Here is a 20873-nt window from a genome sequence, read left to right as displayed (position 1 = left end):
TTTGATTTGATTTGGCAGGGATGTTATCCATACCCATGTGAGATTTGACTTCTTAAGAGAATTTATAGGTGCTCAGAGTGAAAGGGCACTGGGGATATCAAGCCTTCCTAAAACCTTTTGAGGAAAATGTTATATTGTATCGTTCTGTAATTTTAGAATTTAAAAAGATTTCTTATTATTAGGGTTAAATTCTTTATGTAAAAATTGCTATTTTCATGACCAATTGTAGTGAACAAAAGTTACTAATCTTGAAATTGAAATTTCTTTGACCTGTTCTTCTTACCTCTCCCTTTCATGTGGCAAGGTGTTCAGTCTGTCCTCACAAAACATAATTATTTTTTTAAGCTCTCTATGTTATTGGTGGCCATAACACTTTTTCCCCTTCCTTCTTTTTAGGCCCCTAATCGTCAACTCATGACTTACTGGTTACAAGAGCTTCAGCAGAAGAGATGGGAATATTGCAACAGTCTCGACATGGTAAAGTGGGACAGCAGGACCTCCCCGACTCCAGGGGATTTTTCTAAGGGTCTTGTGGCCAGAGATAACACAGGTAGGTCAGAAAGGGAGGGCACCTGTGTCAGTGCTTTGTGTATCACCGTTTGACGTAGCAAGTCAGCTTAGCAGAGGAATTGAGAATGAAAATAATGGTGATGATCCCTTATAAATGGGCTGCATCCTATAGTTATTGAGGGCTTCTGTCTCCATGTACAGAATTGTATTCAAGCCCAATGACAACCTCAGGAGTAAGGCAAGGCTGGTGCTAAGCATCCTAAAGAGATGGTACGGCTGAGAGCAGTGGGTAGTGAGTTGTGGTGCTGAAGTCCAGTCTGACTCCAGGGCCAGCCTGCTCTCTACCCTGTCTGAAGGTGAAGCACCCACACCCGCAGCCCTGTGCACAGATATGTGTGCACACTGGGAAGATGTTCTCAAAGGACTCAATGTGATTCAGTGATGCTTCTTGAGAAGATTTTAACTATCAGACGCTAATTCCATTTTATCCTGGATCTGTGGTATTTCCATAACTCATGCTAATCCCTGGCTGATTGCAGTGTGGAGATGATGTGGTTTTATATTTGAATATCAAAAATTAAAACCCTGTGATCTTCTCATGACTGTCTGGTGGTGCTGAGCCTTGTTAACTGAAAGAACAGGACTATGGTTATACACAGACCATCACCTGACCCGGCGCCTGCAGGGGCTACTGAGGTGGGGCTGTATTTGTGGTCCCTCTCTTCACACAGGGAGAAGAGCAGGCCCAGAAAAACCTGACCCCTGGGCCTTGAAGTAAGGCATGAAAAGGCCAGGCCATCACACCAGCATTTCTTAAGGATTGAAGGAGTGCATATTGGAATTTAGCCAGCATGGGCTAGTTCTCATGCCTGTTGGTCCAAGCTTTGTAACGCCTGCGGGACCTTTGCTCAGGAGAACACAGGCTACAGTCAAGCTCCCTGTAAATGAACGGTGGCATTGGCACGTGTGCAGCCAACTTGTTTTTGGAAACAAACGCCTTCTTGGACTTCTTAAATTATTTCTTCCCCCCAGATCCCTGTTTTCCTGCCAGCCTTGTTTTTACCAATCAGCAGGTTAACCCTCTGGTCAGTGAGAAATGACTATGTGTGCTTCATTCCTCTTCCTATGCCGTGCTGTGAGAGTTCTCAGGTCATTTTCATGGATGTCTTAACACGAATGACAGCAGGAGCTGAGAGGATGCCAGAACCCCCTCTATGTTTAGTTTGTACTTCTGCTCATTGATGACGGAGTTATTTAAAAAAACACTGTTATAGTGCTTTTGATCAAAAGAAGCTCTATAACTCAGTATCAGTCACTTGGAACGGTTGGAAACCCTGCAGGGAAACCAGCAGTATTCATGGTGGTAGCTAGTGCCTTTGGCACAGATGATACTCACTTTGCCCCTGTTCCTTCTTTCTGAGGACACCAAGCTCTTCTCTCTAAGGGAGACTCAGGCATTAGACCGAGAGGAGGACCAAAGGAATGAAGCCCTGTGGTCTCTTTATAACACGCATCCTTCCTTCTTTTAAGCCAAAGTGCTGAGGCTAGGGTGCCGGCAAAAGCACCTGCAGCCCGCATTTGGTTCTCTGCATTTGGTTTTGGGACTCTAGCATGGGAATTTGGAGCTGGCACCCTCTGGCGTTTACTCATTCATTCAGCAAGTAGATGCCCGTGATGGGCTTGGATCTCTCCCCTCACAGAGTTTCTAGTCAAGCAGAGTGAAGAAAAAGTGAGATCACATGAGAGGGAAGGTACAGGGTACCAAGAGCCATGAATGGGTTGAACACAGCTTTGGGGTGGGTGGATTCTGTCTCTGAGATCTGAGGATGACCCGGAGTCAGGCCGGGTAAGAGGAGCGCAGCGCCCTCCAGGAGCTGGAAGGAGGGTGTGGCCAGAGGGGGCCGGCAGTGAGCTGAGCCTCGAGGCACACCCAGGGCCTGGGTGGGAAGGGCCTGGACCTCTGGGCTTGGGGTTTTGGACTCTCCTAAGAGCAGTGGAATGCCCTTGAAGATTTTATGTGCAGAACCGACTGTAATTTTGAACTTCTGCCGATTTTTATGTAGCTTCTAAGAACAAATAATGAAACTGTGGACAACCAGGCAATTTGCAAGACTATAATTATTCAGGAAGTCAGATAGTCTAAAGGGGGAAGACAAGAAGAAAAGGCTAGATTTTAGTCACTCTCCTTTTTTATCATCATTTTAGATAAAAATTGGTTAAAAGGTAAAATGAGTTAAGGTATGTGGTGGTGCTCTGTTGTGTTTCTGAAGCCATGCCTGTAGTTATCTGCTCAACTTATCCTAAATTGTGCGAACTCTAGCTAGGATTGAAGACAGATGTTTTTATTACTCTGATTTACATTAAAAATTAAAACTTTTCCTACTGGCCTCTCCTTGTTACCCAGTTTTTGGTAACATTTTCATTTGTTGTCTAATGGGTGTCACCCATCAGTACCCTCCTAGCCCCGAAATTCAACATGGGAAAAGATATAGGGAATTAACGTTTGACAGGCAGTTGTATCTTGGAAGGCAGCTCTGTCTGATGGAAGGATCCCTGTAGGCCTGGGTTTGAGTCTTGGCTCTGTTATTTACTATTTGTCAGACTCTGAGTGAGTCATTTTCTCTCTAGTAAAGGGTAGCAAACTGCAGCCTGTGGGAATGAAGTTTTATCAGAATAAAACGCCACTCATTTATTTGCATATTGTCTGTGGCTGCTTTTGCACACCAGTGGTAGAGATGAATAGTTGTCACAGAGACCATTTGGCTCACCAGTCTAAAATATCTACTACTATCTGGGCCTTTAAGAAGAAGTTTGCTGACCCTTGCTGTGATGTCTTGAGCGTACCTCTCTTTTTGAGCCTCAGTTTCTTTATCCGTAAAATAGACATTGTTCATTCAGTCTTTCACTCCAGGCCTTCTTGTATTCTAGGCATTGTGCCAGTGCCTGGGATGTAAAGACAAATAAGTCATGGGTCATTTTCTCAAGGAGTGTGTGGTCTAGTGAGGGACCCAGACAGGTAAAGAGGCCTGCACAATGCAGTCTGGTAAGCACAGGGCCAGAGGTGAGCACAGGAAGCTTACCTGCGTGTGGGTGTTGGAGGGTAGGGTGTTGGTGGTGTCTGAGAAGGCTTCCTGGACTAGGAGAGGGCTGAACTGAGTCCTGAAGAGCTGGCCTTGTGAAGCAGGCAAAGGAAAGGCCTGGAGACCCTAGAGACCAGGGCCTGACTTGAAGGTAGAGAGTGTGGACAGGAGTGACAAAGAGAAAGTTGGATGGATGATCAGGGACCAGACCTGGAAGGGCTTATGCATTTGAGATGATTAACCATGGCTGAGTGGGAGAGAATGGATTCCTTGGCAAGACAAGAGGAAGAGAGACCAGTTAGAAGGCTGGTTGAGCCTAGAAATCATAGTGTCCTTGAGTAGGGTTGCATCAGAGAAGATGGAAAAAAGTGGGCAGAGTTGGGAGATTGTATGGTGGGAGAACTGGTGGATTAAAAGGTGGGATTAGCTTTGAGGGAGAGGGAAGGCAGACGGTGCCGTCCAGGTCCCAGGCCCAGGCAGTTGGCTGGATGGGATTGGAAGGAATACTAACAACAACTTTGTCCCCCACCCGTCCCCATCCCGCCAGTATTTCTGTTTTGAGGATCAGATGGGAAACTGCATTGTTAAGTGTATTATATACACATGTATACATACATATATGATATTACCATTTTGAATCAGTTAGGATTATGTTCAGCCGCAATTAACAGGAAACCTGATAGGGACTTACAAATAGAGATTTATTTGTCTCATGATGGCAGTTCATAGCTGGCGAACCTCCTCCCCAGTGCCATTGAGGGACCCATTCTGTTCTCCAGCCTTAGAGTATTAGCTTCCCTCCTCATGCTAGCTGCCTTTGGGAGTGGCACCTATATCAAAAAGGAGAAAGCTTTCCCAGAAACCTTTGCTTTATGCCTGATTAACTAGAACTGTGTTGTGGAAACTCTGGAATGGAGTTTGAGGAGGCCAGTGTTTTAGCTGAGCATGTGGCCACCATCAAAACCAGGGTCTGTAAGGAAGAGCTAGAATGGGTATCAGATAGGCAGCTGGCAGGGTCACATAATTGCCTACATTAAATTTGTTTTCAAGAGTTCATGTTTCTAGAGTAAGAATCTGTTCATCTGTGTGACTGAAATTTGCAGCTTTATATTAGTCAATCAAGTGTTAGAAAGTGAGATGAGTTTGTTTTATCTGATCTGTCTGCCTTCCATCTGCAGCCTGGCCTCTGAAAGTATGCCACGCCTCAGACACCACTCTGCTTGTCTTCGGTGTTTGGATAGATAAAGACTTAGTTTCAACACAAAGGAATAATTTGCAAAGATAAAATCAAGAGTCTGCAGACCTTCATAGCTGTTGGGAATGAGGCAGCCAGAACCCAAAGGAGGCTTGTAGCGAGCTAACAGCCTCATTACAAGCTGTGTGTCCAGCACATTCTGTTTACTTCATTTCCCATGTAAACTAATAGGCAAACAAGTCAGGGATAACAAAACTTTGTTTTTTTAAGACTTCCTGAGAGTTCAGGAGTACAAAAGCCCTCACCATCACAGGAGGAAAATGGTACAGTGAAGATGGTTTGAGGGATGACCACACCTTTCCTTCTCTGAAGCAGCCTCGAGAGTAACTGCCACCCTCTCGGCTTGTGTGGGAGCAGGGGGAGGGGAAGGGAAGTGGCTGCTTGTTCCAGTCCTCCCCCAGTTTGAGCCGCGCTCTCTGTGCAAGTGCTGGAACTGGTGGGAGGGAAACCGTAGGGTGGGACGCAGACCCCGCATTAGCAAAACCACAGGAATTCCATGGAATCATTTCATGTCACAGTTCCCTAAAGTCATCAAAGAAGCTGTGCTTTTATGTTCTCCTGTTTGTAAAATACTACAAAATGCCATGTGTTGTTTTAAAGTGTAAGTCACGGTGATTATCAGCCCTGTAGCTGAGGGGCAGCCTGATCCAGTGCAGAAAGCCGATGGAATGAAGGGCACACACCGTCTCCCCCTCTGGGAGCAAGATGCCGCCTCTGATTCCTTCTGGATGGAAGGTTCTGTGATTCCTAACGTCAGGCTGTGAAAGGGGGGGAGCCGATGAGCAGGGTCAGATTCCAGCTGTGTCTCTGGGGGAGCCTGGAGGAGCCTCCTGAAGAAGGTCCGGAGGAGACGGTCCGTGGTGGGCTGGAGTGTGGTGCCTGTGGAGGCAGGCTGGGCCTGGCTCTGGGTGCGATGTGGCGCAGTGAACGTGGTGGGGGTGGTGGTGATGTGCTGGGGTGCTGAGCCGCTGTCGGAGTGCAGGGCGGTGGGAGAGGGGAACAGAGGGAAGCCCTGGAGTCAGGTGTGCTCCCCGCCCCTAATGCAGGGGGTCTGAGAGGCGAGGTGGCAGGAGAGGGGCAGCCAGGAGGGCTGATGGGCGTGGTTCCTTAGAGAACTGCAGGGGTCTGCCGCCTCCTGCCTGATTTCCTCAGCCTCCAGAAGGCCCTCCCTGCCGCACCACGGCAGTCATTTCGTCATTCCTTCAACCATCTTACCAGCATTTATTGAGTCCCTCCCCTGTGGCTGCTGTTGGCTACGCAGCTGTTAGCAAATCAGGCTGGGGTCCAGTTCTCACAAGATGTACGTCCTTGGTGAGGCATGGGAGAGAGCAGACAGATGCGTCATTAACCAGACACGTGGACTGGCCCGCTGGGGACGCTCAGACCCGGTGGCTTGCTGCCTCTTCCTTTTGGGCTTAGATGCACACTGTGCCCTTACTTGGAAGTTAACTGTACCGCTCCTGACCACGCCTTCACAATCTGGGTTAAACTCACTTTGTTAAAGGGAAAAAAAGCTTTTTCAGGTTAACCCTGCTCTGAGTGTCCTCCACCAGCTCGCACTGGGGACTTGCAGGCTCTCTTTTGCGGTATCTTTGACACCATGGCAATGGCCTTTTCCCAGTGCTTTTCCCTCCTTTCTTGGAGGATGCTGCATCTTGGGCACTCTGTTCTGCCCTCTGCGAGGTTGCTCGTGGTGGAGCTAGGAGCCGGAGAGGAGGGCAGACTCACGGAGGTGTCCAGATGTGAGCAGGAGCCTCCCTCTGTGGGTCCCACAGGGCCCCTGGTGTTAGAATGCGTTCAGTGGGAAGGACTCCTGGAGATCTGGGAATGGCCACGCCAGAATGATAGAGGTCGTGCTGGAATCAGAACCCAGGAAATCTGTAGTCTAAAAGTCGCTCAGAGGTGTCATTTAGGCATTGGGAAATGTTCAGAAATAACAGAGAAGGTCTGAACACCAAAACTCTTCAAGCACAGACTTTCTCTCCCCACTGCAGCTGCAAGATAAAGCACATGTTCATGAATCCAATCCATCCTCTTAAGGATTTCAAGGAAATACTGCCCTGTCCTAGTTTGTGTCCTTCTTGAGGCGGTTCCCTGAATGCTAATGTTAGGACATGTATTGAGGGGAAGCCAGCAGCTCCGCTTTTAATTAAGGAAATCTCACGTGGTCTATTAACAACAAAAAACCAGACAAAACAATCTAGCTAAAACTGGGAAATGGCTTCTTTTTCACGTCAAATGATGACTTTTAGAAACGGTTTGTTTTGCCAACATCCTCCCTGGCCTCTGGTCCCTTTTCTGCACCCCACCCCCAGGGCCTGAGTTCCTCAGGAACCGTTTCCAGTGTGGGCCCAGGGCTGCTGCCAGGCCTGGGCGTCCTGGTAACAGGTGCTTGGCTATGCGAGAGCACTTGACAGTCTCACCCGCAGAGGGGCCACTCCTCACCTTGCTGCCAGCCCACACAGGAAGAAGGGGCTGGACTCTGCTCAAAACAGAAACAGGTGCAGTGCACTGTGTTTATTTCCTGGTTTGGTTTAGAGTTGTAATGCTTTGCCTGTGAGGGGTCTGCGGAAGACTAGCCTCCGGGAAGCCTGGGTGTCGGCTTTACCTTTGTCTGAAATAGAGGCGGTGCACCCGTGTGCCCAATGACCGACACACACTCACAGATGTCGGGTGCCTGCCTCTACCCGGTACAGTCACTGCACCCGCCATGAGGCTGTTGTCACTGCAGGAGCAGGTGACTGCCTTCTAGCCCCAGCTCAGGGCTTCTGTGTCAAATAAAGTAGGTAGAGGAAACTGGACCCGGTTAGTGGTGTTTGAACTTGTTTTTTGTTTGTTTATTGGAACTCTTTTTTTCCAAATGAAATCTCAAGAGGAACTCCAAGATATAAAAGAGTGAAAAGAGGAACCACCCTGGTTGAAGCTGAGAGTGGGACCCCTTCCTTCTCTCCCTCTGAAAATCCCCAAGGCATCTGCTGGACCCTAAGGCTCAGAGGAAAGTCTGGATACCAGGGACTCGATGCATTCGGTGGTGACTTGGAGCTTAACATTTTATTATTTTATATCTTTCTCCTAGATGTGTTCTCCTTTAGGACAAGAACTCTCTTATGTTTTGTTGTACCCTGAGCACCTAGTGCTTCATACACAGTGGTAGCTTGAACCAAGAATCAGGAACCAGTGGTGGTTTGTAACTTCTGGCCTTCTTGACTTAATCTTATAATCCATTGCCAAGCCTATAGTTCTTCTGTCTCCCAACACACCCTCTTGCCTTTTCTACTTAGAACGCTACTATGAGCCAGGTGTTGACTCTCCTGGGCAGGTACCAGTTCCCCTCATGGATACACAGCAGTCATTTCATGTCACAGCCAGCATACTTTTCCCAATGTGTTCCCGGAGCCCTTGCCATGCTGACTGTGGTCAAGTTAGTGACCTGCCAACAAAGTGTGAGCACATCATAAGGTGTTCGCGTTTGGAACATCAATTTTCAAGGGCCCCTGAGTCCAGGATTCCCTGTGCTCTGCCTTCTCTACAAGTGCTCGATGACCTTCACAGTGACCTGTTCTAAGTGAACTCATGTTGTGTGCTCATCTGATAAGAAAGTAATTTTTTTCTTGGTTATCAGTGTTCAGTGTTCCATTCTGATTCTGTTTCCACTGAAGGAGTGATGGTTGATATTGCCAATGTAGGGATGCTTTATTCAAGGGGAGTATAGATCAAATTGATTATTGTAAAACAATGTTAAATTCTGTTTACAAACATACATATTCTCAGAGAGATTATATCATTTGGAAGAATACAAAGTATTTATTGTTGGATACATTTTATCAAAACTTTAGAAAAGTAAGTTTTTATTATGGGTCTTATGGGAAATTTTAAGCTATGCAAAGAGAGAATAACATAATATTACCCACATGTTTATTAGGTAGTTTCAACAATTAGTATTTCATGACCCATCTTGTTTCATTGATATATTTACCCACTTAATTTTGTTATTTGGAAGCAAATAACATGTTACTTGAGGCAACTATTACTTATTTGTTAAATAACAAAATGTTATCTTTTTTCTTTTTTTGAACTTTATTTATTTTTTTATACAGCAGCTTCTTATTATCCATTTTATACATATTAATGTATATATGTCAATCCCAATCTAAAAATACAGAACGCTTCATGAATTTGCGTGTCATCCTTGTGCAGGGGCCATGCTAATCTTCTCTGTATCGTTCTAGTTTTAGTATATGTGCTGCTGAAGCGAGCACCAAAATGTTATCTTGAAGCAAATTCTGGGCATCATATCATTGCAACCTTAAATATTTCAAACATTTACATTTTATTTTAAAATGTTTTTGATGTGGACCATTTTTAAAGTCTTTATTGAATTTGTTGCAGTATTGCTTCTGTTTTTTAAGGTTTTTTGGTTTTTTGGCCACAAGGCATGTGGGATATTAGCTCCCCGACCAGGGATCGAACCCACACACCCCCTGCATTGGAAGGCAAAGTCTTAACCACTGGACCCCCAGGGAAGTCCCTCAACCACTTAGATTTTAAAGATACATTCTGAAATTTGATAATGCTTTAGCATCAATGCATTTGTCTATGAATTTACTGAACTGCTATCCTTTATATGCAAACTTATTTTTTCAGTGTCACTATTTGCGATCAGCAAGTATATATATATATTCTATTCCTCTCACTTTCTTACAGAAAAGGGCATTAATGTAATCTGGTCTGCACTTTGCTTTTTTCACCTAACGGTTTATCCTGGAAATTGTTCCTTATCAGTATAGGTGAGTGGACCATGATCACAGCTTTATACCAGGTTTACTGATCTACAAGACAGCAGAGAAGAGCCCTAGCTGCTTCTTTTCCTGGGCCGATGCTGTTAACTTTGTGGTTTGAAGCATGTACCACCTTCCTTTGAGGACCATGGGTCTACTTTAGATGAAAATGGTTGCAGAACACGCTAGCCACCTACAGATTGTGTTTTCATGTAGTACACATTAAAAATATACTATAATATATACTATATAGTTTTTTTTTTTGTTTTGTTTTTGTTTTTTTTTTTTGTGGTATGCGGGCCTCTCACTGTTGTGGCCTCTCCCGTTGTGGAGCACAGGCTCCGGATGCGCAGGCTCAGCGGCCATGGCTCACAGGCCCAGCCGCTCCGCGGCATGTGGGATCTTCCCGGACCGGGGCACAAACCTCTGTCCCCTGCATTGGCAGGCGGACTCTCAACCACTGCGCCACCAGCGAAGCCCTATATAGATTTTTATATAGTATATCAAGACAGTGAACTATGTAGGATATCAAGTTCCCTGTGGAAACTTTGAATAACTGACACTTGTTTGCCTTTCTTTCAGATTTAATTAACCCGCACCCAAATGCTTCTGCAGAAAAAGCCAGAAATGTCCTAGCTGTGGAAACTGCCCCTGGAGAGCTGGTGGGAGAGCAAGCTGCAAATCAGCCCGCCCCAGGGCATCCAAATTCCATTAACTTCTCTTTGAAACAGTGGGGCACTGAGCTCAAGTGAGTCTTTGGAAAGCAGCATGTGAAACTGAAAACGGCTTATTTCTGATAATGTATGTTATAATTTTATGTATGAAATTATAAAACCACCTGACATTTGTGAAGGCATTTATCACAAGGTACTTTTGCATATTTCGTTATTTTTTTAGCTTGTATGGAATGCCTATTATGTGCCTGTTGCTGTGAAACACTTTCACACTCATGGTTTAATTGCTTGACTCTGTGAGGTAGGTCATATGGTTGACATTTTACAGAGAGAGCAGTTGGCTCAGGAAGAGTCCTTGTCTAAGGTCACAAGTCTCCCAGGCTGCAGAGTTGAATGAGCATCACCACAATCAATTTGAGAACATTTTCATTACCCCAAAAAGAAACCCCAGTACCCGTTAGCAGTCCCTTCCCCTTTCCCCCAAACCTCTTCCTATCCGGCCCTTGGTAACCACTAATCTACTTTTTGTGTCAATGGATTTGACTGTTTGGATATTTCATATAAATGACATCATACGGTATGTGGTCCTCTGTGTCTTGCTTCTTTCACCGAGTGTAATGTTTTTAAGGTTCATCCATGTTGTAGTACATATTAGTACTTCATTTCTTTTTTTGTTGTTATAAATTTATTTTATTTATTTTTAGCTGCATTGGGTCTTCGTTGCTGCACGTGGGCTTCCTCTATTTGTGGCGAGTGGGGGCTACTCTTCGTTGCAGTGCGCAGGCTTTTCATTGTGTTGGCTTCTCTTGTTGAGGAGCATGGGCTCTAGGCACATGGGCTTCAGTAGTTGTGGATCGTGGGCTCTAGAGTGCAGGCTCAGTAGTTGTGGCACATGGGCTTAGTTGCTCCATGGCATGTGGGCTCTTCCCAGACCAGGGCTCCAACCCGTGTCCTCTGCATTGGCAGGCAGATTCTTAACCACTGCATCACCAGGGAAGTCCCCATTTCTTTTTATTGAACAATAAGTTTCCATTATGCGGGTATACCACATTTTGTTTATCCATTCTTCAGTTAAGGGAAATTTGGGTTCTTTCCACTTTTTGGCTACTATGAATACAGCTGCTATAAATATCTTTGCAGGTTTTATGTGGACATAATTTTTCAACTTCTTTGAGTAAATACCAAGGAACACGATTGCTGGATCATATGGTAAGAGTATGTTCAGTTTTGTAAGAAACTGGCAGTCTTCTGAAATGTACCACTTTGCCTTCATTTCTACCAGCGATGAATGAGAGTTCCTGTTGCTCCACATCCTTGCCAGCATTTCGTGTTGTCAGATTTTTGTCATATCATGACATATGATGTGATGCATTTTTCATGTGCTTATTTGCCACCTCTGTAACTTCTTTGGTGGAGTGTCTGTTAAGGTCTTTGGCCATTTCTTAATTGGGTTGTTTGTTTTCTTATTAATGAGTTTTAAGAGTTCTTTGTATATTTTGGATAGCAGTCCTTTATCAGATGTGTTTTCTGTAAATATATTTTCATAGTCTGTGGCTGTCATTTAATTCTCTTATATTGCCTTTCACAGAGCAGAAGTTTTTAATTTTAATCAAGTCCAGCTTATCAATTATTTCTTTCAAGATTGTGTCTTTGGTATTGTATCTAATACCTTCACCATATGCAAGGTTGTGTAGGTTTTCTTCTGTGCTAACTTGTAGGAGTTCTATAATTTTGAATTTTACATTTATGTCTATGATCCATTTTGAGTGAATTTTTGTGACATGTGTAAGGTTTGTGTCTAGATTCTTTATTTTGCATGTCGATGTCTAGTTGTTCCAGCACTGTTTCTTGACGAGGTTATCTTTGCTCCATTGTATTGCCTTTGCTTTTTTGTCAAAGATCAGTTGACTGTATTTATATGATTCTATTTCTTGATTCTCTGTTATGTTCCATTAAGGTATTTGTCTATTCTTTTGCCAATACCACACTGGCTTGATTACCATAGCTTTATAGTAAGCCTCAAAGTAGAGTAGTGTCAGTCTTCCAGCTTTGTTATTCTTCAGTATTGTGTTGGATATTCTGGGTCTTTCCCCTCTCCATGTAAACTTTAGAATCAGTTTGTCAATAACCACAAAATAACTTGCTAGGATTTTGATTGGGGTTGCATTGAATCTATAGATAAAGTTGGGACAAACTGACAATGTTGAGTCTTTCTATTCATGAGTGTGGAATATCTCTCCATTTATTCTGTTGTTCTTTGATTTCATTCATCAGAGTTTTGTGGTTTTCCTCATACAGATCATATATATATATATATATATATATATATATATATATATATATATATGTGTGTGTGTGTGTGTGTGTGTGTGTGTGTGTGTGTGTGTGTATACTTAGATTTATACTTAAGTACTTTTCTTTCTTGGGTGCTATTGTAAATGATATGGTGTTTTTAATTTCAAATTCCACTTGTTCATTGTTGGTATATAGGAAAACAGTTGAATTTTGTATATTAATCTTATATTGTGCAACCTTGATGTAATCACTTATTATTTCCAAGAGTTTTTTGGTTAATTCTTTCAGATTTTCTACATAGATGGTTGTGTCATCTATGAACAATTTTATGTCTTCCTTCCCAATATTTTTAATTTCTTTTCTTTGCCTTATTGCATTAGCAAGGACTTCCAGTACGGAGTTGAAAAGGAGTGGTGAGAAGGTACATCGTTGCCTTGTACCTGATCTTAGTGGAAATGCTTCAGGTTTCTTACCATTAAGTATGATGTTAGCTGTAGGCTTTTTGTAGATAGTCTTTATCAAGTTGAGAAAGTTCCCTCTATTCCTAGTTTACTGAGAGTTTTTATCATGAATGGGTGTTGGATTTTGTCAGATGCATTTTCTGCATCTGTTGATATGATTATGTGATTTTCCTTTTCTAGTCTGTGATGTGATGGATTACAATAATTGCTTTTATTTTTTAAATTTATTTATTATTTTTGGCTGTGTTGGGTCTTTGTTGCTGCACACGGGCTTTCTTTAGTTGCAGCGAGTGGGGGCTACTCTTCGTTGTGGTGCATGGGCTTCTCATCGTGGTGGCTTCTCTTGTTGCGGAGCACAGGCTCTAGAGCGCGGGGGCTTGAGTAGATGCGGCGCATAGGCTCAGTAGTTGTGGCTTGTGGGCTCTAGAGCGCAGGCTCAGTAGTTGTGGCACACAGGCTTAGTTGCTCCGCGGCATGTGGGATCTTCCTGGACCAGGGCTCAAACCCGTGTCCCCTGCATTGGCAGGTGGACTCTTAACCACTGCACCACCAGGGAAGCCCCCAATAATTGATTTTAGAATGTTGAATGAGTCTTGCATACCTTGGATAAATCTCACTTCATTGTGAAGTATAGTTTTTTTATACATTTTTGAATTTGATTTGCTAATATTTTGTTGAGGATTTTTGTATCTGTGTTCATATGACACATTGGTCTGTAGTTTCTTTTTTTATTCTTTTTTTGGTTTGCCATTAGGGGAATGCTGCTCTCATAGAATGAGTTAGCAAGTATTCTCTCTGTTTCTATCCCCTGAAAGAGATTGTAGATAATTAATATAACTTCTTGGGACTTCCCTGGTGGTCCAGTGGTTAAGACTCTGCGCTCCCAGTGCAGGGGCCCGGGTTCGATCCCTGGTCAGGGAACAAGATCCTGCATGCCACAACTAAAGATCCCACATGCCGCAACTAAAGGTGCCGTATGTGGCAACAAAGATCTCATGTGCTGCAACTAGGACCTGGTGCAGCCAAATAAATAAATAAATATTTTAAAAATTAGTATAATTTTTTTCTTTAATGTTTGGTAGAATTCATCAATGAATCCATTTGGGCCTGTACTTTCTGTTTTGGAAGGTTATTATTGATTCCATTTTAAAAATAGATATAGGCCTATTCAGATCTTTTATTTCTTCTTGTGTGAGTTTTGGCAGATGGTGTCTTTCAAGGGATTGGTCCATTTCATCTAAGTTATCAAATTTATGGGCATAGAGTTCGTTGTATTTCTTGCGTATCCTTTTAATTTCCATGGAATCTGTAGTGATTTTCCCTCTTTAATCTCTGATATTAGTAATTAGTGTCATTTCTTTTTTCCTTAGTTAGTCTGGCTAGAGGCTTACCACACTGATTGATCTTTTCAAATAACCAGCTTTGGTTTCATGTTTTTTTTTTAACATTTATTTAATTTATTTTTTGGCTGCATTGTGTCTTAGTTGCAGGACTAGGGATCTTTTGTTGTGGTGCACGGGCTCTTCGTTGCGGTGCGCGGGCTTCTCTCTAGTTGTGGCACGCAGGCTTCTCTCTAGTTGTGGCCTGCGGGCTCCAGAGCATGTGGGCTCTGTAGTTGCGGCACGTGGGCTCTTTCGTTGTGGCGTGTGGGCTCAGTAGTTGTGGCACGCAGGCTTCTCTCTAGTTGTGGCCTGCAGGCTCCAGAGCATGTGGGCTCTGTAGTTGTGGCACGTGGGCTCTTTAGTTGTGCCGTGTGGGCTCAGTAGTTGTGGCACATGGGCTCAGTAGTTGAGGTGCACGGGCTTAGTTGCCCAACGGCATGTGGATCTTAGTTCCCTGACCAGGGATCAAACAGGCATCCCCTGCATTGCAAGACGGATTCTTAAGCACTGGACCACCAGATAAGTCTCTGGTTTCATTTTTTTCTGTATTGATTTTCTGTTTTCAATTTTATTGATTTCTGCTTTACTTCTTATTATTTATTTTCTTCTGCTTACTTTGGATTTAATTTGCTCTTCTTTTTCTAGTATCCTATGGTAGAAACTTGGATTATTAATTTTAGATCTTTTTTCTTTTCTATTATACGCATTCAATGCTATAAATTTCCCTCTAAGCTCTGCTTTTGCTGCATCCCACAGATTTTGATAATTTATGTTTTCATGTAGTTCAGAATATTTTAAAATTTCCCTTGAGATGTCTTCTTTGACTCCTGTTAGTTGGAAATGTTGTTTGTAGTGTTAGTTGTAGTGTTGTTTAATCTCCGCATACTTGAGGATTTTCCTATTACCTTCTGTTACTGATTTCTGGTTTAATTCCACTGTCGTCTGAAAGCAGATGTTAATTCCACTGTGGTCTGAAAGAAGATGTTGTATGATTTCTGTTCTTTAAATTTGTTAAGGTGTGTTTTATGGCCCAGAATGTGGTTTGTCTTGATGAATGGTCCATGTGAGGAAAATGTATATTCTGCTCTTGTTGGCTGAAGTAATTTATAGATATCATTTACATGAAGTTGATTGATGGTGTTGAGTTTGACTGTGTCCTTATTGATTTTTTGCCTGCTGGATTTGTCTGTTTTGGTTAGAGGGGTGTTGAAGTCTCCATCTATGATAGTGGATTCATCTGTTTCTCCTTTCAGTTCTATCAGTTTTTGCCTCACATAGTTTGATGCTCTGTTGTTAGGCACATACACATTAAGAATCGTTATGTCTTCTTGGAGGATTGACTGCTTTATCATTATGTCATGCCCTTCTTTATCCCTGATAACTTCCCTTACTTTGAAGTCTACTCTATATGAATTTAATATAGCTCTCCTGCTTTCTTTTGATTAGTGTTATTTAGCACAATATATTTTTCTCTATTTACTTTAATCTATTTGTGTCTTTATTTAAAAGTGGGTTTCTTGTAGACAACATATAGTTGTGTGCTGATTTTTGATCCATTCTGACAATTTCTGTATTTTAATTGGTACGTTTACACCATTGACATTCAAAGTGGTTATTGATATAGTTGGATTAATATAGACTGTATTTGTTACTGTTTTCTATTTGTTGTCCTTTTTCTTTATTGCTATTTTTGTCTTCCACTCTCTTAACTGCCTTTTGTGGTTTTAACTGAGCATTTTATATGATTCCATTTTCTCTCCTTTCTTGGCATATCAGTTATACTTTTTTTTTCTTTTTTTTCTTTTTTTACTTTTTTAGTGGTTGCCCTAGAGTTTCCAATATGCATTTACGACTAATCCAAGTCCACTTTGAAATAACGCTATCCACTTCACAGGTTGTGTGTGTACCTTATAACAACAAAATAATCCCAATATCCACCTCTAGACCCTTATATCATTGCTGTTATTCATTTCACTTATATATAAAGCATATATAGCACATATATACATAATATGTATACATAAGCATACATAACATATGCATAATATAAGCTTGAACATATATAAAATGTACATCAGTATACCATACATAACATGTATACATAAGCATACATTGTTGGTATTTTTATTTTGAACAAACTGTTACCTATTAGATCAATTAGAATAAGAAAAATAAAAGTTTTCATTTTACTTTCACTTATTCCTTCTTCAATAATCTTCCTTTCTTTATGTTAGATCTGAGTTTCTGACCTATATTATTTTTCTTCTCTCTAAAGAACTTAATACTTCTTGCAAGGCAAATCTACTAGCAACAGATTCCCTCAATTTTTTTTTTTTTTGGTCTGAGAAAGTCTTTATTTTTTTAATTCTCCTTTACATTTGAAGGATAATTTCACAGTTTACAGAATTCTAAGTTGGTGGGATTTTTTTTCTCTCAACACTTTACATATTTCAGTCTACTATTATTTGCATGGTTTCTGAGGAGAGGTCAGATGTAATTATATTTGTTCCTCTATAGGTAAGGTAGTTTTTTTCCTCTGACTTCTTTCAGAATTTTTTATCTTTGATTTTCTGTAATTTGAAAATGGTATGCCAAGGTATGGCTTTTTGGCATTTATCCTGCTTGGTGTTCTATGAGCTTCCTGGAGCTGTGGTTTGGTATCTGAGGTTAGTTTGGGAAATAATCCATCATTATTGTTTCAGATATTTCTTCTTTTCCCCTCTTTTTCTTCTACTTCTGATATTCCCTTTATGCATATGTTACACCTTTTGTGGTTGTCCCATAGACCTCAGATATTCTGTTCTTTGTTCTCTCCTTTTTTTTTTTCCCAGTCTTTGTTCTCTTTGCCTTTTAGTTTTGGAGGATTCTATTGAGATATCTGTATGCTCAGAGATACTTTCCTCAGCTGTGTGCAGTCTACTAATAAGCCCGTCAAAGGCATCCTTCATTTTTTCTGCAGTGTTTTTTTTCTCTGGCATTTCTTTTTGGTTCTTTCTTAGAATTTCCATCTCTGCTTACACTTCCCATCTGTTCTTGCATGCGGTCTACTTAATCCATCAGGGCCCTGAGCATATTAATCATAGATGTTTTAAATTTCCCACTTGATACTTCCAACATCCCTGCCATGTCTGGTTCTGATGGTTGTTTGTCTCTTCAAACTGTGGAGGTTTTTGCCTTTTGGTATGCCTTGTAATTTTTTGCTGGTAGCTGAACATGATGTTCTAAGTGAAAGGTAGCTGCTGTAAATAGGCTTTTAGTAATATGGTGATGAGGTGTGGGAGGTGAGGAAGTGTTGTACAGTCCTATGATGAGGGCTCAGTCTTTTTTTTTTTTTCGCGTTACACCGGCCTCTCACTGCTGTGGCCTCTCTTGCTGCGGAGCACAGGCTCTGGACGTGCAGGCCCAGCAGCCATGGCTCACGGGCCCAGCCACTCCACGGCATGAGGGATCTTCCCAGACCAGGGCACGAACCCGCGTCCCCTGCATCGGCAGGCGGACTCTGAACCACTGCGCCACCAGGGAAGCCCAGGGCTCAGTCTTTTAGTGAGCTTGTGCCTCTGGAGTTTGAACTTCGCAAGTGTTTCTCCGTGTTTTTATTCCCCCCTTAGGTGGGCCAGGATGGCTAGAATGGGCTGGAGTTGAGTATTCCCCTTCCCACAGGTCAGTTAGGCTCTGATAATACACAGGTTAGGCTCTGGTTAATAGTTTTCCTGGAAGGCAGGCCTTGTTAAGAACAGAGTACTCTGGAGTATTTAAAAATTATTCCTTTTCCCCTCTCCCTGCCAGAAGTCAGAGGGAATTTTTCTCTGGTATTCACTGTGGGAACCTGGTCAAGCTCCTGGAGGTAACTCTCACAATATTGTGGGGACCCCTATGACAGGCCCCCTGGAGTTTTTAACTCGCAGTTGTCTGTACTGAGCCTCCAGCGAGTCATCAGTTACGGTGAGTTTTCCTACCCTGGCACTGGTTCCTTAGGTGATCCTCCGCTATAAGAAGCTGCGACTGCCTGTATTGGCCTGTCTTTCCAGTATTGGGGATAGCAGTTTGCCCTGTGTCCTCCCCTCTCTTATGGATCCAGGAAGTGGCTTGTTCCTTAGGTCACCGTTTCCCCATATTCTCACTCCCTGAGCTGCCGTGTTCCGGCCATTCCGTACCTTGCTCCTCACCCAGGACCTTCACTCATGGTGTGTCCTTCTGCTCGGGGTGCCCCATGTCATCTGATTCAGTCCTTTGCCAGCCAGTGCCGAAGGTAAGGTGGGAGGGAGGAGGCAAGGTGGGGCTGTCTCCCTGGGTGCCTGCAACTGGAGCACCACTGCTTTCATTGATTTCAACCTGTTGGACTTCTCCTTAAAGAAAGGGTTCTATGCTCCTAAAAATGTTGGAGAGCCACCAAGAGGTTATCCCTTTCTTTTACAGGTTAAAAAGCTGAGGCTTAAGAGAGGTAATGAAACCACAGAAATGCATCTTGGTGGGGGGCTCTGAGGAGCTCCGGTTCTTTATGTCTCAGCACAGGAAGAATTCTGTGAGAGGCAAAGTGATAGATAAGAAGTGGTTTATTAGAATAGGACACTTGTGAGGTTTACAAGTGGGTGGGCAAGAGGGTACCCCCCCAAGAACTTAGTGGGCTACAGTTTTATAATCAAAGGAAAAGAGGGGAGGGGGAAAAGACCACCTTATTCCTCACTCTTTGAGCCTTCCATCGTTAACTCCTCCGACATGTTGGGAGGGGGAGTTTTTGACCCTATATGGCCCATCCAGGACTGTCACGGTGCTATGGAAAAATTATTTCAGGTCTCAGTATAATGAGTGTCTTTCACTTTGAAATGTCACCTTTCCCAAATTATTACTTTTTATGTGTACAGAGCACGTCCTAGGGGTCATTAACTTACTGACATCATAGGGCAGGATGTGGGTCTCATTCCACCATTGTTTTGTTTTGGGACACGTCTCATGCTTCTGTTGCATGGTTTTGTTGCTAAGCAAGCCTGCTTGGCTTTGTTGCTAGGGAGGCCTGCTTTCTTGAGTGATCATTAACTTACAGGGGTCTCCCATACTTTTTTCTTTACTTACGATCCTTTAGTGGAATTAACTATTTAATCACCTACTTTGTCCCTTTACTCTGTCCCTATCAGTAAAGTGACTTGCTCAAGACACATAGCAGGTGTATGGCAGATCTGAAAGGCACCTTGGGTGCCTCAATTGGAGCCCAGTGTTCCTTCCACCTCTCATTGTAAGAACATATTCAGGAAACTGTTGATTTGCCAGATTTTCACACCTAACTAGCCTCAACTGCCCTCAAAGTTAGATAATGGAAAGCGGGAGAGACAGACCTGTAACACTGGAGACTTTCTGATTATGGAGTGTGTCCAACCTAGGAAAGTGAGCACGTGTCACCTTTGCTTGTAACAACTGACTGTTCACTTTCAGGGTTAAAGGTCACTTGTGCCTTCCCACTGTAGCCCAGTAATTAAGAGCCAGACAGCTGGTTCAATTACCAGATCTACAACTTAAAAGCTGGATAACTCAGGCAAATTACTTAAGTTTCATTTGTAAAATGGGGATAATAATCACACATACTTCGGGAGAGCAACGTGATGATGACAACTTAAGCTGACCCTCACTGAGTACTAGATGAGGGCTAGTTGTTGCCATTTTTGGGGGAGACACAGCTCATGGCAAAGCCATTCTCCACTGAGGTCCAGGGGGCCAATTCCTGTAGAAACCCTGATGTTTATGGATTGGCATATGGATCTTAGGTGTTTATGATTTTTGTTTTCTTTTTTTTACTTATGGCGTGCTTAACGAAGGTTTAAATAAGATGCTTTAGGTACGTAGAGAGATTTTAATGACCATAGAAGTATTAAAACAATATTTCTATATTATAAATTCGTGGCTCAAAAATTACATATATTTTATATAAATTTAAAATGGTGTTTTAATTAAAGTGTAGTCATGGATTAAGGGATAATTTTTTGTTTAAGGTTTTTTTTTTTTTTTTTTTTTTTCGCGGCATGTGGGCCTCTCACTGTTGTGGCCTCTCCCGTTGCGGAGCACAGGCTCCGGACGCGCAGGCTCAATGGCCATGGCTCACGGGCCCAGCCGCTCTGCGGCATGTGGGATCTTCCCGGACCGGGGCACGAACCCGTGTCCCCTGCATCGGCAGACGGACTCTCAACCACTGCGCCACCAGGGAAGCCCTAAGTTTTTTTTAAAATTTATTTAATTTATTTTATTTTTGGCTGCATTGGGTCTTCGCTGTTGCCCACGGGCTACTCTAGTTGCGGCGAGTGGGCTTCTCATTGCAGTGGCTTCTCTTGTTGTGGAGCACGGGCTCTAGGTGCGTCGGCTCAGTAGTTGTGGCACACGGGCTCAGTAGTTGTGGCTCATGGGCTCTAGAGAGCAGGCTCCATAGTTGTGGCACATGGGCTTAGCTGCTCC

At 43.0% G+C, this 20873-nt stretch overlaps 1 protein-coding gene and 1 non-coding gene across 4 annotated transcripts in view; one reads left to right on the top strand and one right to left on the bottom strand.

The window, feature by feature from the left end:
* The window catches only part of TBC1D2B (TBC1 domain family member 2B), an 85572-nt gene that overhangs the window by 20503 nt on the left and 44196 nt on the right, over positions 1-20873 (top strand). For 2 of the 3 annotated variants that reach the window (XM_060096932.1, XM_060096933.1), the window contains exons 2-3: positions 397-550; positions 10206-10371. In XM_060096932.1, the coding sequence (XP_059952915.1) occupies positions 397-550; positions 10206-10371 (320 nt within the window). The remainder of the gene's footprint in view (positions 1-396; positions 551-10205; positions 10372-20873) is intronic. The other variant, XM_060096934.1, reaches the window with a different exon arrangement.
* On the bottom strand, positions 8998-9104 carry LOC132489949 (U6 spliceosomal RNA). Its single transcript, XR_009532314.1, has one exon. It is a non-coding gene; the product is annotated as a U6 spliceosomal RNA (small nuclear RNA).

Source organism: Mesoplodon densirostris, chromosome 4 (genome assembly GCF_025265405.1).
Source record: "Mesoplodon densirostris isolate mMesDen1 chromosome 4, mMesDen1 primary haplotype, whole genome shotgun sequence".
Lineage (NCBI taxonomy): Eukaryota > Metazoa > Chordata > Mammalia > Artiodactyla > Ziphiidae > Mesoplodon > Mesoplodon densirostris.
The sequence above is the reverse complement of the archived record's forward strand: the minus strand, read 5'-3'. Positions and strand labels throughout refer to the sequence as shown.